General features: G+C 46.8%; 1 protein-coding gene across 2 annotated transcripts in view; it reads left to right on the forward strand.

Moving 5' to 3' along the window:
• Nucleotides 1-1,499: 1,499 nt before the first annotated feature.
• The window catches only part of LOC138746424 (Na(+)/H(+) exchange regulatory cofactor NHE-RF2), a 108,049-nt gene continuing 92,728 nt past the window's right edge, over nucleotides 1,500-16,820 (forward strand). The window contains exons 1-2 of one of the 2 annotated variants that reach the window (XM_069904595.1): nucleotides 1,500-2,222; nucleotides 9,579-9,806. In XM_069904595.1, the coding sequence (XP_069760696.1) occupies nucleotides 2,013-2,222; nucleotides 9,579-9,806 (438 nt within the window). In that variant the 5' untranslated portion in view covers nucleotides 1,500-2,012. The remainder of the gene's footprint in view (nucleotides 2,223-9,578; nucleotides 9,807-16,820) is intronic. The other variant, XM_069904594.1, reaches the window with a different exon arrangement.

Here is a 16,820-nt window from a genome sequence, read left to right on the forward strand (position 1 = left end):
TTTGCCATCTGGAAGGAGTTACCCGAGCATTCGGGCCCCCACGTCCAGACTGTGCAACAGTTTTTCTCCCCCAAGCCATCAGGCTCCTCAATTCCTAGAACAAACGTGGATTTTTATTGTATTATGTTTTAAGATTGAACTCTTCTTGATGTCAATTTGTTCCATGGTCCTGGAGAATTGCTCTCTTGTCCTTACTGTGCATTGCATTAGCAGTTAGGGTATGAACAGCAAGTCAAAGGTGACTTGACTTGAAAATAGCTCTCTTGCTGAAAGGCTTTACATTTTACACTGGATTTTTCCTTTTAATAAACTGGCAAATGGTCTATTTTTACAACGGCCTTAGTTAAACTGACAGCAGTGGCTATGTTTTAGTGCCAAGACGATACACTTAGAGATATATTTCTATCTCCCCACTCTTTGATATTCAAAAGCAATGAGTTTATTCTAGTCCAGCCACCCGTTACTTGCACTGGCCTTTGAGACTTTGAACAACTCTACAATACACAGGTGGTGCCGTAGGTGGCACCACCTACGGCTCCTAGAACGCTTCCACCAGCGTTGTCTCCGCTCCATCCTCAACATCCATTGGAGCGCTCACACCCCTAACGTCGAGGTACTCGAGATGGCAGAGGTCGACAGCATCGAGTCCACGCTGCTGAAGATCCAGCTGCGCTGGATGGGTCACGTCTCCAGAATGGAGGACCATCGCCTTCCCAAGATCGTATTATATGGCGAGCTCTCCACTGGCCACCGTGACAGAGGTGCACCAAAGAAAAGGTACAAGGACTGCCTAAAGAAATCTCTTGGTGCCTGCCACATTGACCACCGCCAGTGGGCTGATAACGCCTCAAACCGTGCATCTTGGCGCCTCACAGTTTGGCGGGCAGCAGCCTCCTTTGAAGAAGACCGCAGAGCCCACCTCACTGACAAAAGGCAAAGGAGGAAAAACCCAACACCCAACCCCAACCAACCAATTTTCCCTTGCAACCGCTGCAACCGTGTCTGCCTGTCCCGCATCGGACTTGTCAGCCACAAACGAGCCTGCAGCTGACGTGGACTTTTTACCCCCTCCATAAATCTTCGTCCGCGAAGCCAAGCCAAAGAACAATACACAGGCAAAATAATTAAAACCAGTGCCATAATTTTGCAGTGTTATTCTGCGTAAGAAAACGGCTTGCAAATAGGATTTAGAGAAATGAAATTTCGAATCATTTCAAGATACAGGTTGAAATGAAGTTGATTGAAAAGATAAAATGGGCAAGAATGAGCTACACACTGGCATCACAGGGAAACCCTGGCCCAGGGTGGAGAAGTGGGGAGGGGGAGTGAGGTCGCTGCCATGGCTGGAGAGGTCGATGTCGTGGGGGGGGGGGGGGGTGCGTCATTGCGGGGGTAGGATCCCTGGGTTGGCGAATGACTGGGGCCACCCCCCCTCCTCCCCCCAGATTGAAAGGGGCTGGAGGCACCTTCGCCCCAGGAGTCGCCCCTGGGTCCGTTGCTGCAGCTGGACAAGTCGCTTTGGTGCAGGACCAAGGGGTTCAGTGACCAATGGAGGCGGAGGGTGGGAGAGAGTGAAGTCAGTTCGGGGTCGGTCCCACGTTTCCTTCTGCTGGCGGTAGGTGGCAGTGAGTTGAAGTCCAGGGACTGGGTCCGTCATCAAACTCGCAGCACAGCCCCGGGTCCTTGTTGATCCCCATCGCCGGCCGGGGATGGACATGGTCCGTGCGCGCTAGGGCGAGGCCACAGACCCACTCCCTTCACTTTCGCCGGGGGATGGTGCAGTTGGAGGGGGTCGGAGAACTGGCGGCTGCGGGTTTCCTTTGATTCCACTCGGCTCGGACGGAGCGGGAAGTTTCCAAGCGAGTTGCGCCCTGAGCCGTTCGGCGCGGCGATGGGCATCTAAGCCCAGGGTGACTGGTCCCCCTCACCTCTCCGCGAAAGCAGGAGGACAGCGCCTTCCTCGCCCCCCCGTCAACATTTGCAAGGGTCCGAGCGGGGCTGCAGGGAGAAGGATGGCCAAGGATCACCTGAAGCCGCGCCTGTGCCAGATGATCAAGGAGGACAGTGGTTATGGGTTCCACTTGCACGGGGAGAGGGGCAAACCCGGCCAGTACATCCGCAAAGTGGAGCCCGGCTCGCCCGCCGAGGCTTCGGGGCTGTGCGCAGGGGACCGGGTCATTGAAGTCAACGGCCACAATGTGGAGAAGGAAACGCACCACCAGGTACTTTATCCCCTCCCCATCCCCCCTCCCCACTCTTCCCCCCATCCCCCTCCCCACTCTTCCCCCATCCCCCTCTCCCCATCCCCTCCCCACTCTTCCCCCCATCCCCTCCCCACTCTTCCCCCCATCCCCCTCCCCACTCTTCCCCCCATCCCCCTCCCCACTCTTCCCCCCATCCCCCTCCCCACTCTTCCCCCCATCCCCCTCCCCCCATCCCCTCCCCACTCTTCCCCCCATCCCCCTCCCCACTCTTCCCCCCATCCCCCTCCCCACTCTTCCCCCCATCCCCCTCCCCACTCTTCCCCCCATCCCCCTCCCCACTCTTCCCCCATCCCCCTCTCCCCATCCCCTCCCCACTCTTCGCCCCATCCCCCTCCCCACTCTTCCCCCCATCCCCCTCCCCCCATCCCCTCCCCACTCTTCCCCCCATCCCCCTCCCCACTCTTCCCCCCATCCCCCTCCCCACTCTTCCCCCCATCCCCCCTCCCCACTCTTCCCCCCATCCCCCCTCCCCACTCCCTTCCCCTCCCTACCACGGAAAGGCTCGGAAAGTTTATTGGATGAGAGACCGAGGGAAGGCGACTACATTGTACAATGATCAATTCGCTCTCTCTCTGCCTGTGTCGCGCGCGCTCTCTGCCTGTGTCGCGCGCTCTCTCTGCCTGTCTGTGTCGCGCGCGCTCTCTGCCTGTCTGTGTCGCGCGCGCTCTCTGCCTGCCTGTGTCGCGCGCGCTCTCTGCCTGTGTCGCGCGCGCTCTCTGCCTGTGTCGCGCGCTCTCTCTGCCTGTGTCGCGCGCTCTCTCTGCCTGTGTCGCGCGCTCTCTCTGCCTGCCTGTGTCGCGCGCTCTCTCTGCCTGCCTGTGTCGCGCGCTCTCTCTGCCTGCCTGTGTCGCGCGCTCTCTCTGCCTGCCTGTGTCGCGCGCTCTCTCTGCCTGTCTGTGTCGCGCGCTCTCTCTGCCTGTCTGTGTCGCGCGCTCTCTCTGCCTGTCTGTGTCGCGCGCTCTCTCTGCCTGTCTGTGTCGCGCGCTCTCTCTGCCTGCCTGTGTCGCGCGCGCTCTCTGCCTGCCTGTGTCGCGCGCGCTCTCTGCCTGTGTCGCGCGCGCTCTCTGCCTGTGTCGCGCGCGCTCTCTGCCTGTGTCGCGCGCGCTCTCTGCCTGTGTCGCGCGCGCTCTCTGCCTGTGTCGCGCGCGCTCTCTGCCTGTCTGTGTCGCGCGCTCTCTCTGCCTGTCTGTGTCGCGCGCGCTCTCTGCCTGCCTGTGTCGCGCGCGCTCTCTGCCTGTGTCGCGCGCTCTCTCTGCCTGTGTCGCGCGCTCTCTCTGCCTGTCTGTGTCGCGCGCGCTCTCTGCCTGTCTGTGTCGCGCGCTCTCTCTGCCTGTCTGTGTCGCGCGCTCTCTCTGCCTGTCTGTGTCGCGCGCTCTCTCTGCCTGTCTGTGTCGCGCGCTCTCTCTGCCTGTCTGTGTCGCGCGCTCTCTCTGCCTGTCTGTGTCGCGCGCTCTCTCTGCCTGTCTGTGTCGCGCGCTCTCTCTGCCTGTCTGTGTCGCGCGCTCTCTCTGCCTGTCTGTGTCGCGCGCTCTCTCTGCCTGTCTGTGTCGCGCGCTCTCTCTGCCTGTCTGTGTCGCGCGCTCTCTCTGCCTGTCTGTGTCTGCCTGTGTGTGTCTCTCACTCTCATGTTGTGGGGATGGGAGGAAACAATGTGGAGAAATCTGTTAGTCGCCATGAGTTCCCCACAAGTGTGATGGTGCGTTATCAAACAGTGATTTATTGTGGTCGTGTTTTGAGAGGAAGCGGAGATCATGGCGGTAGTGAAGGGTTCTGTTGAGATGCATGTGGAGTATTTGGTTTCTGGATGTAAAGCATTACTTGCTGGATTAGACCCTGCTAAAGAGCGAATGCAATTGTCCCAGACTCTTCTGGAACTTGGGAATTGGAGATGGTATTTCATTGAAACTAATATGATTCTTAGAATGAAGGGGTGTCTATTTTGGGAGGGAGAGTGGAGATGGTGATGCCACTTCCTCCCACCCAACCCCCTAAAGTTCCCAATTATTTCCAATGTCTAATGAGATGTAATGCATGCACACCTTTACTGTATCATATTTAGGGTGTCATTGCGTTTCAAAAACTAGAAGTGTTTCTCCCCATACATCCCCCCCGGCCAGCTGAAAATTGATAAGAACAGAGAGATACTGAGGACAGCTTCCTCAGACTGGTGAGTTTGGAACTGGGGTTGAAGGGTCAGTCATTTAGAAATGGGGAATGTGTTACTGCTGGGATGATTAGCCGTTTGAACACTATGGGAGTATGATTGGGGAAAGAGGCAAGGTACAGGTTAAAGAAGTGGTTCTCAACCTTTTTTTCTTTCCATTCACATCCCATTTAAGTCATCCCTATGCCATCGATGCTCTGTGATTAGTAAGGGATGGCTTCAGGTGGGATGTGAGTGGGAAGGGAAGGTTGAGAATCACTGCTCTCAACCCAATTGTTACTGAAATATTTGGCTTGAGAAAAATGGTCATTGGCCCATTTCCTTTGAGTTATGAAACCGTGCATATAAAGAGTCAGTTAGATATGATTAAAACAGTGGTTTTCACACTTTTTCTTTACACCCACATACCACGTTCAGCAATCCCACAGAGCACCGATGACACAGGGAATACTAAAAGTGGGATATGAGTGGAAAGAAAAAGGTTGAGAAACACTGGGTTAAACCATGATCTAATTGAATGGTGGATCGGTATGGACTCTGACCGATTTCTTTAACTTTTTGTTGCGGGGTAGATGTCATTGGTGGTAATAATCCTATTCTTATGGATTTGTCCCAAAAAATAGCTTCTCCCAACAGTTCAGTAAACTCCATACCTTCCTTCCAATAGGATGTTCACTGTTAATACTTGAAACTGGATGTCAATCACCAAAATTGAGGTGAAACATGCTTCCAAGTGGGATGAAGATGCAGAGAATATAAATAACTCTAGATTACAGAGCATCCACAAATGGTAGTGGGGCAGTTACTTTATGAATGTCGACCGCTGATTCTGCGTACCTCGAGGTACCTCCAGCAGACCGTGTCTTGCTCCGGGTCTCAGCATCTGCAATCTCTCCCATGCCTCCATGTTTATGAATTTGTCTCCCTGTATATTTCATTAGATTAATGGTCAAGCTATTACAAGATGACCTTGGAGGGTCAATGAGCATGCTCTGCTCAGTGAGGGTTCCTATCTAATGGCAGGTACCCAGACATCTTTTGCAAAGCTGTAATGTGTTCAAAGCCTCATTTGACATTTCCACTGTTCATTCCAAAGATTAGGGGATTCATTTCTGTTCATGGTATGATGTCACAAACAAATGACATGTTTTGAAAAATTTGATTCCAAAATGTATTCAGCATCAAAAAGAACCTCTAGAATCCCAAATGATCAAAACCTCTTTCACATACTGAGAAAGATGTGGACTGTATTGTAGTAAAACTTGATTTGGGATTGATTCAGATTGAGAAATGCATTGATATGGCACGAACTGCAATGAAGCTCGAGGAGAGAGTAGTTTAGTACATTTTGATCTGTAGAATTGTAAGGAAATATACCCCAGGCATTAGGGGCTTTGAACTTGCTGTGATTCAATGCAGACAATGAGTGGGTGGGATGAGGAGTGCCTTGCATTTAATCATATTTTCTTTAAAAATGTGTTCTACAAAAACATAATGGGGTGTCTCTACTGAAAGGAGTCTTAAGGCAATTTGGTGAATAGGAGCCTTGTGCGTGAGATGCTTGGTCACATGGTTCATATTCACAGAAGGTCACAGAGTTGGACAATGCTCTCCCAACTCGTCCATGTTGGCTAAGTTGCTTATCAGGGGAAGTCCCATTTGCCTGTGTTTGGTCCAAATCTCTCTAAACGTTTTCTACCCATGTGCCTAAGTCTATTTTTAAATCTTCTCATTGTACCTGCTTCATCTGGCAACCAGAATTTCACACAGTTCTCCAAGTATGGCCTTGTACATTATATCCCAACTTCTGTTCCCAGTCCTTTGACCAAAGAAGAAAAACATGCCAAGCACCACCTCCAAAACACAGACTGCCTGTGTTGTCACTTTCAGGGAAGTGTTTTCTCGTACCCCAAAGTCTCTCTTTTTTGCAGCACTCTCCTGGGCGGGCCCTGCCATTTACTCCTTCCCTGGCTTAAGTTGCCAAAATACATCCCTGTACAGTTGTCTGAGTTAAAATCCATCTGCCATTTCTTGGCCCACTCTCCCAGTTGGTTGAGATCCTATTGTAATCTTTATACCTTTAAAACCTCCTTCACTGTGTGCTGTTGCCAGAAATGTTGGTGTAATTGCAAGCGTACTAACTATTCTAACCACAGCACATTATTTTCCAAATTAACCGAGATGATAAATAACAGTGGACCCAGCACCCACACTGTGGTATATGACTGGTCGGTCATCCAATCTAAATAACCACCCTTTGACTCTACCACTAAGCTGATTTTTGAGTACAGTTGGCTAGCTCTCCCTAAATTTCATGTGATCTTGTCTTCCAGACCAGCCTACAATGTGAAGACCTTGTCAAAGGCCTCACTAAAGTCTACACAGACAACATTTATGGCTCTGGCCTTGTCAATCCTCGTTCACCTCTTCCAAAAAAAGTTCAATCAAATTCCTGATGTACAATTTCCTCTGTTATCTCTCTGAATCCTCTCCAGTAACACCCCCACCATTGATGTAGGGTTCACTGGCCTTGTCCTTGAATGAAGGAAGAAGGAACAACATTAACCACTGTCCCACCTTCTGGTACCTCACCCTAGCTAACAGTGATCAAACATCTGTCATGGTGCCAGCAATTTCCAGTCGAGCTTCCTATTATAGCACAGAAACAGACCAGTTTGGATCTTCTAGTCCACCGAGTCCTGTTGACCTGCACCCAGCCCATAACCTTCTATGCCTCTCTTGTCCATATATCTATCCAACTTTTCGCATCTGCCTCTTTGGCTGTAAGCTCATTTCACACTCCCACCACTCTAAGTGAAGAAAATCGCTCTCGTGTTTCCCCTAAACCTTTTCCCATTCAGTCTCAATCCATGTCCTCTTATTGAATCTTCCCTCACTCTCAATGGAAAAAGCCTGTCCAAATTTACTCTCTCTGTCCCCCTCATAATTTTAACTACCTCTATCAAATCATCCCTCAATCTTCAATGCTCCAGGGAATAAAGTCCTAGCCTTTTTAACCTTTCTCTGTAACTCAAACCCAGGTAACATTCTTGTAAATCTTCTCTTCCACTAAGCTGATATTGTGTAGATTTTGTTGATGTCCTTCCTATAATTCGACAACCAAAACTATACACAATATTCCAAATTTGGCCTTACCAATGCCTTGTACAACTTCAACATGACATCCTGTTCTAAATACTCTGATTTATGAAGGCCAACATACCAAAAGCATTCTTCACCATCCTATCTCTACTTTCAGGAAATTATGAACCAGAATTCCTAAATCCCTTTGCTCTACTGCACTCCCCAATTCTCTACCACTTAACGTGTATGATCTTTGCTGATCAGTCCTACCAAAATGTAGCACTTCACATTTATCAGATTTAAACTCCATCTGCCATCTTTGAGCCCACTTTTCTAACTGGGCTTTTATCCCACATCAGACATTGGAGCAGAAATAGGTTTTTCAGCCCATCAACTCTGCCCTCCCATTTAATCATGAGGTGATTCATTTTCTCACTTTGCCTCACTGCCCGGCCTTCTCTCCCCATAACATCAATGCCTTTGCTAAATAAGAATCTATCAGTCTCCGCCTTGAATAAACCCAATGACCTGACCTCCAGAACTGCCCGTGGCAACAAATTCCATGGATTAACTACCCTCTGGCTGAAGAAATGGTCAGGTCCTGGAGACTTACTTGACCTTTATGTAATTTAAGACCGCCAATATCTCGTCCTTTGTAAATGTGGGAAAGCTTCAAGACATTGCTTTTTTTCCCTGAATTCCCCAGCTTCTATTACTACTTCAACAAAAAATACAGATATTAATTTAAGACCTCAGCCAAACCTATGCCCCTATGTGTAGACGACCACAGGTGGTTGTTAAAGTCCCCTATTCCTTCCAGAGTGTGAAGATCTTGGTCAATTCCATTTTGTTCAGTCGCTTTACCAATAGAAAATAGCATCCCATGAATGGAAGGGAGTGATCTCCAGGCTGCCTTCTCTTAAAGGGACCAATGTGGTTTTTAACTAGAAAACATTACAAATATGTGTGTACCTTCACGGAGGCAGGTGGCTGGTCAGCATCACTGAGTCTGGCATGGTGGGGAGGGTTGGATATCATTCCCAGTTTTGTTTCTGCTTCACTCCTGATTGAAATTCCTTTCCAATTTTGAGGGTCAAATAATTATTTTCTATTAACCAATTCCTTGAGAATTGGGGAAAAGCAATCGCAATGATAACCATTGTCTTTGAAATAATCATTTGCATTCACCCGAGAGATTTAATGTCTTATCCAAAAATGATTGGCACTCTCAGCTGTGCAGTTTGACCCTTGTTTTCCAATGATCCAAGGCATTCACGACAACAATAACTCTTCCAGTCATGAGAACATAAAAAAAATAAGAAATAGGAGCAAGAAGAGGCCATTCTGCCCATCAAGCCTGCTCTGCAATGAGAACATGGGTGATCTAATGATCATCTCTGCCTTTTCCCCATATCCAGCCTTGTCTTAAATCTGAGGTAGTCACCATTGATTCAATGGGCAGCAAATTCTATAGATTCACCACCCTCTGGGAAAAAGCAGTTTCTCCTCATCTCTGTCCTAAATCTAGTACCCTGAATCTTGAGGCTATGTCCCCTAGTTCTGGCTCCCCCACCAATGGAAACAACTTACCTACCTCTATCTATGCCTTTCATAATCTTCTACATTTCTATAAGATTCCCTCTCGTCTAAATTCCAGCCAGTACAGCCCCAGATGACTCAATCTCTCCTTGGAGACTCAACCCCCCTCATTTCTGGATCAACCTGGTGAATCTCTTCTGCACCATCTCCAAAGCCAGTACATCCTTCCTCAAGACAGGAGCCCCGAACTGCCCTCAGTACTCCAGATGCAGACTCACCAGTACTTTGTACAGTTGCAGCAATAACCACCCTTCTCCTAAATTCAATCCATCCAGCAATGAAGGCCAATATTCCATTTGACATCTCGACAGCCGGCTGCACTTGCAAATCAACCTTTTGTGATTCGTGCACAAACCCTCCCAAGTCCTTCTGCATGACATCCTTTGCTTGCCATTAAAATTATCTTTGTATTTCAAGTATAAAGCCTTGTCACAGCTAACAAACATGGGGACCACCTTCTTCACCAGGTTGTGCAGCGGATCAAGGCCATGGAGTATGAAACCCGACTGCTGGTGGTGGATAAGGAGACAGACGAATACCTGCGTAGTCAGCAGCTTGTCGGCACGGAGGACTATGAGCAGCATCTCGCCCCAGATAGCGCCAAAGACAACGGGCAGGTGTGGAAGCAACCTGTCGTGATAACCAGCGAAGAATCCATGAGATTATCCATCAGGTCTATTGATGGGTACAAGAAGGTAGGAAATTCATTGAAAGATCATTGAGGTATTGGGGTAATTAAGAGTTTCCACTTTTTCATTGCTCTTTATCAGGGATGTTGAATCTCCAGTAGGCTTTGGAAAACATTTAAATGAACTTTTCACCCATCAAATGCAACCATTGCAACTGCTTCCCTATATTTATTGTGTTGTCTAAAACTCGAGGATTGAGCAAGACAAAAAACAGTATTTACTCCTTTGATGCAATTGCAGCTTTCAAAAGAGCAGAGTGAGGGATGGAGAGACTTGGCCGCCCACATCCAACGGCAAGGCCCCTGAATGATGCTGATGTATCGTTTGTGTGTTTTGTCTCGTTGTGTGTCTGCATGTGTTTGCACCGAGGACCGGAGAACCCTGTTTCGACAGGTTATACTTGTGCAATCAGATGACAATAAACTTGACTTGAAATACACAGTTGAACAGATGACACAAATAATAAATTCCAATAGCAAGGTTTAATCCATTTTATCTCTCTGTACAAAGGCTCTTCCCTGCAATAGCTCATGTCCATCCAACTATTTGTTGCTTTATATTTGGAGAACTTTCTCCTCCGGTTCTTTCTTAAGAATCTGTTTTACTTGCACTGCACATTGCAGCCCCCTCACTCTGCTCTTTTGAAAGCTGCAATTGCATCAAAGGAGTAAATTATGTCTTGCTAATCCTTTAGACAACACAATAAATATAGGGAAGCAGTGCAATGGTTGCATTTAAATGTCTTCCAAAGCCTACTGGAGATTCAACATCCCTCCAAATTGTAGTCGTTGCCCCTTCTCCTTCGGTGAAGGGTCCCTCTTTGAGCTGAGACCGTAGTCGATGTTGAGTTCACGATTATACAAGGGAAAAATACAAGGGAAAAATACTGAAGTGCTTTCCCGTTGCCACCTTCAGTTGCAGTGTCCATACTGGATGGGTAAACCCTGGCCATTGATCAGCAGACGCTGTCCAGCGTTTTTAGTTTTACAACCATAAATTCCAATTTGTAGAATCTGCTTGTAAAAACCATCCACCATTTGCAATCCGTGGCTTCACGTGACCCGATTTGAGAGGCTAAACAGGTACTACACCTTGCTCAAGGGTGACCAGAAGGCTATCAGATGGAAGGAGAGCCTTACACCTCCTTTTACTGAGCAATTGTGCAGCACTGACACCGATAAAGGATACATATGCAGGACAAGTGTTTATCTATACAAATAAATAAATATTCTTGAATATCAGTCTCAGAGGGATAGTGTGAGCAGTTCCTTTAATCGTTCACCGTTCTCACTGCCTGAGGGAAGAAGCTGCTCCTCAGCCTGGTGGTGCTGGCTCTGATCCTCCTGCATCTCTTCCCCGATGGGAGCAGCTGAAAGATGCTGTGTGCAGGGTGGAAGGGGTCCTCCATGATCTTGTGCGCCCTCTTCAGACAACCTATTTCTTGCTGATGTTCGCATCTCTCACTGCTTTGCATCTCATCCTAACTGAATATATTGTCTGTGGGTTCGAGGTGTCCATTGTTGGGATGTGGGAGATTAACAGTATTTGTACTATTGTCCAGAGAAGTGAAATGTATGCACGACGTGCCTGTCTCGTGACAATGACTGCTAAGCACACCCCTTTTACGTGTGAAACTCGTGCTTGTGGACTACCTGGAGTGCCGCAAACAATATGGAGCGTAAATTTGAGAGTATTGTTTCATGTGAATTTTGTACTTCAAATGAGAAGAAAAGGGTAAGTGCAGATTTTACCCTGATGAATAGATGAGAGGGGGGAGATGATTGACCCAAGCTATTTTGGCAGTTGTTAGAGAAATGGTAGTTGTACCCTGTGGGTAAGGGATCTGCTGGTAGTGAAGGAGAAGCGTGTGGGGAAGTTGCAGAGCTGGCAACACTGATACAATCCTTAAAGTCAGTATTGATCCTTTAATTACATTTTGAACATAGCGTACATTAAAGAAAGTTTCGCATTCTCCAGTATTCCTGCAGCAATGGGATTGAAAGATTCCAAACCCTTTGCCCCTTCCAACTTCAAACATCTTTTGACTTTAAACCCTCTAGGTCTGGCCCAATCATACCAAGGACATGATTGTTTCACCATTGCCAGTTCCTGAAACTCTCCAATCCTCTCAACCTTTCTCCTTTAGCCTATTTCTTTGACTGTCTCTTTTCCCCTTTTTTTTTTGCAGAATTTTGGCCCATGAGCCCATGCTACCCAAATACACAAATTAACATACAACCCCTGTACACTTTGAAGGGTGGGAGGAAACGGGAGCGCCCAGAGGAAAGCCACGCAGACGTGAGGAGAACAAACAAATTCCTCACAGCACTGAATTCGGACCCATGTGGTTATAGCATTGTGCTAACTGCTACGTTATCCATATCACTTGATCTTAAAAAACACTTTTTTTTAAACCCAGAGATGCTGAGTGTTTCAGCATTTTTATTTAACTTTTTTTCAGAATTTGATTGCCTGCTGACCTTCTCAAAAAACTTTCATTCTTTAACCAAGTGTTGTCTTCTGCCTTAATATTAATCCGAGACCAATGTGGTTAAGTGCTCCATGCATTACACTGGGATATCTTTGGCTTGGCTTCGCAGACGAAGATTTATGGAGGGGTAATGTCCACGTCTGCTGCAGGCTCGTTGGTGACTGACAAGTCTGATGCGGGACAGGCAGACACGGTTGCAGCGGTCGCAAGGGAAAATTGGTGGGTTGGGTGTTGGGTTTTTCCTCCTTTGCCTTTTGTCAGTGAGGTGGGCTCTGCGGTCTTCTTCAAAGGAGGTTGCTGCCCGCCGAACTGTGAGGCGCCAAGATGCACGGTTGGAGGCGAGATCGGCCCACTGGCGGTGGTCAATGTGGCAGGCACTGGGATATACTACTCTGTTAAAGAGGTGCAATATCAGCTGTTTTTTAAAAAGAAAAGCATGGTATACTCCTCAAGAATATTGTTTTTTAAATGTCATTTAATAGTGGTATGGTAAGCATTAGTATTGCTAATCTGAGATAAAGCTACTTCACTGAACGTATTTTTTTTTGTGTGTGGAATTTTGTATTCAGTTGGAACAAGCCCAGAAGAAATTTGTGGTTTCCAAGTTTCCAGTACAGTGTGTTTTGATCCATTTGTGTTCATCTTGTGTTTCACAAGCTGATTATTGTTGAAGAATGTTGTCACATAATTTCTGAGCTTCTGAAAAAGATTTACAGTGAGAGGAAAATGCAGTGTCAGGTTGTCATTAACACTAAGGTTTTCCAAATTATTTTTGCTTAGTGAGGCTTTACAGAGTTGCACAATTGTGACATAATAACTTTTTAAAAAATCCAAATAAAGAATCTAAATGGCTTTTAAAAAATTCTACGGTGGTGTTTTTCTAATCTTCTATCCTTAGTGTTTTCTGGAAATCTGCCACTCTTGAAAACATAAATAATATTTTGGTGACGTTTTGAAGGCATTCCTAGATGTGTTAATCATGCCTCAATGATCAATACTTTCCCCTCCCCCCCTCCCCCACCCCCTGCTTTTCTCGGGCAGAGGGGGGTGGAAAGTGAGGTAGGTTCAACTACCCACCCTCCCACCATTTTGGATGCCTATCCACAGAATTGAGATCATTGGAGCCCCTGAGGGAGTGCTTCTCCTTGAAGTACTGATGTTTAGATGAGGAACTGAGCAAACACCCCCACCCCTGGCTGTCGTCAATACCATGCCACAGAATTGTTTTAACAAAGAGCAGGCGGCTACTCCCTGGAGGTATCACCAATAAATAATTATCCCTTAATCAAGGGCCACTAAATTAGAACATTGGTTGTAGCAGGAACTTGCTTTGTTTGACTCAGGGGCTTTGAAATGAGTACATTTATGAAATTGCTTTCATTTTGCAGTCTGATAAATCCTGAATGCAAAGTAAAGATCGCAATGGAACTGTTGAAATGATGCTTTATTTAGAAAGGAACCCCACCTGGTTCATTAATAAACTTTGGAAGGAAATCTGCTGTCTGGCCTGTGCAGGGCATACAAATTGGCTCCTAGTTGCCTTCTCAGCCAAGAGACCATTCGGGAGGGGCAATAAATCTGATGATTGCATCCTGTGAGGAAAATCATTTTGAATGAAAATAGCATTAAAATGAATAGAGTTCATGGCAGAAGAACATTGGAGTGTTAAGGCACCAAGTTATCTATGTCCTGTAATGCTGCCAACGCTCTACTGTAATAGGTGGTACTTTTCATCTAAAGACTACAAGCTTTCTAGGCCAAAGTCTGAGCAAGTAAAAAATGTGTTATTAAATTCTGCAACCACATTTGGTCAATCATCAGTTCTCAGGTGACAGTCACCAGAGCAAGTTTTAAATCAGAATTAATTTGCACTTTCCCCCTCATCCCAACCATTTACCAAATGCTGCTGTGTGACTGTGGAGATAATTAAATAAGCAAAATTATCCTATCATTCCCTGGATTACAGTGGTCGAGTTGTAGGGAGAGGTTGGACAAACTTGGATTGTTGGCTCTGGGGTTTGTGTCACCAGGGAGGAGTTTATACAGTTATAATGGGCGTGGATGGGGTATAGAATCACAAAATACACAGACGCTGGAATGGTGAATCAACAATCTGGAGGGGGTCGGGGAGCATCCACAGAGAGAAATGGTCAGGCAGTGTTTGACTGGGACTCTTCATCCAGATCGATTGTAGATATTTCCCCCCTCCCACATGGAAATACTAGAGGGCATAGGTTTGAGTTGAGAGGAGGAAACCTTTTAAAGGAGATGTATGAGGCGAGGTTTTTCTACATAGTGGTAGGTGCTTGGGAGCATTGTGGGGTGGAGGGGGGGTCAAAGGAGATAGTTTGGCGAGGCATTCAGGGGCTGGAGGAATATAGACAGAGGAGAATGGGTTTGAATTTAGACATACAACATGGTTACAGGCCCATGAGCCATTGCACCCCAATTGATACGTTGGTACGTTTTGAAGGGGGGGAGGAAACGGAGCACCCAGAGGAAACCCACACACATACAAGGAGAACGTGCAAGCTCCTTGTGGACAGCGCCAGATTTGAATCCGGGTGGCTAGCACTGTAACAGCGTTGCTAGCCGCGACACTAACCGTACTGCCCTTTAAGCATCAAGGTCAGCACAGGTGGCCTTAAGGGCTTGTTCTAATACTGTACTGTTCTTGGTTTATCAGCTAGCAAAGTTTCTACAAGATCAGAACTGGCCTGGGAGACCCAGTTGGATGGCTTTGCAATTAATTGCCACCATTACTGAATCATTTGGTTTGGCATCCATCAATTTGTGGAAGTCAACCATTAACTTTTCCTGGTGTGTTGTGAAGAAACCTCGTCCTATCTGAGTTGTTGTCTCCTATGTAAAGAAAAAGGCTGTTGAACTTTGGTTTAAGATCTGCAGAACTAAAACAACTTTTCAGACACTTTCCTTTCTGTGATATCAATTTCCACCTGACAACACTGCAGCTGTGCTCCGATAATCTTGGCTATTGCAAATCTAATCTAGTTACACTATGAAGTACGATTATCCCTAAAACACTGAGCCATCCAGGGGAAACCTGGATCCTTTGTGATGTTTTGTGTACTGAGGTGAGCGATTCATTACGATGTGATTGTTAGAATTCCAAATGACCATTTGAAATTAAGGGAGTGTTTTTGTTGCTTTTGACGCATGCCCAGACATTTGACTGCTTTTTTTTTAAAAGAAACCTCTTTCGTGTTGGTGAGGCCTGGTTTTTTGAAAATGTAAAACCTTGAAACAGGAGTGGGTCTTTGGATCTCCACCATTCAGTAGAACTGAAAGCAAAATCCTCTTGGATGAGAGCTGATCTAGGTCTCGGCTTCTGCCTGTCTCTCATAACCACCTATTCCCCTGCAGTCCAAAATTTCGTCCATCTTGGCCTTAATTATCCACTGCTTCAGACTCCAGCTCTCTAAATGCCTCACTCCTTAATCTGAAACTCGATCTTTGTAGTGGGAGGCAGGCATTGTTAGAATAATCAAAATTTATTGACATAAACATGTCACAAAATTCATTGCTTTGTGGCAGAATTATAGAGGTAAATAATTGTATTGTGAAAGAAAATAGGAGAAAGTGGTCGTAGCAGTGAGAAGAGGGCATGGCCTGGATGGTGCAGTTCTTTGAGGATAGAGGTTGCTTTCTTAAGATGCCACCTCTTGTAGATGGCCTTGATAGAGGGGAGACTGGTGCCCGTGATGTCTCAGGCTGAGTTCACAACATGTTTTTTGTCCTGTGCTTTGGTACCTCCATACCAGACAGTGATGCAATTAGCCAGAATGTTCTCCATGGTACACCTGCAGAAATGTTCGAGAGTCTTTGCTGACATACCATATCTCCTCAAACTCCTCACTAAGTGTAGCCAGTGGCGAGCCTTCTTTGTGATTTCATCAACATGGAGGCCCTGAGATGCTGACACCCCAATAATTTTAAGACCTTGATTCTTTCCACTCCTGACCCCTCGATGAGGGCTGGCTCACATTCTCCTGAAGTCCATAATCAGTTCCTTGGTCTTGAGTCCAAGGTTGTTGTGACTCCACTCAACTAGCTGATCAATCTCTCAATATTTTTCAATTTCCAAAAGGAATTTTCTAGTTAAACCATGAGACTGAATAAGAGCAAAGATCCATCCATCTATGCCTTGACCTAAGACATAGGCATGGAATTAGGCCATTCAGCCCTCTGAGTTTGCTCTGCCGTTCTAATCATACCTGATGAATCTGGAAATAGTGGGGGCTTGCTGTGCACAAATCGGCAGTCGTTTGTCTGCATTTTATGCTCAACCACCCTTGAAGAAACAGAACTATCTGATTCGCTCGGAAGGATAGATCGACTGTCTGCCCGCTTTGTTCCCTAGAGTTTGAAACCTACCAATGTGTTTTTTTTTTGGTAATCTGGGTGAGTAAAAGATTGCTGAAATCATGCAAAGTTTATAAAATGGAAGGTGGCTATTGTGTCTATGCCAGTTGGAAAGGAACTTGCCCAATCTGATACCATCTTCAACA

This window comes from Narcine bancroftii, chromosome 12 (assembly GCF_036971445.1).
Source record: "Narcine bancroftii isolate sNarBan1 chromosome 12, sNarBan1.hap1, whole genome shotgun sequence".
Lineage (NCBI taxonomy): Eukaryota > Metazoa > Chordata > Chondrichthyes > Torpediniformes > Narcinidae > Narcine > Narcine bancroftii.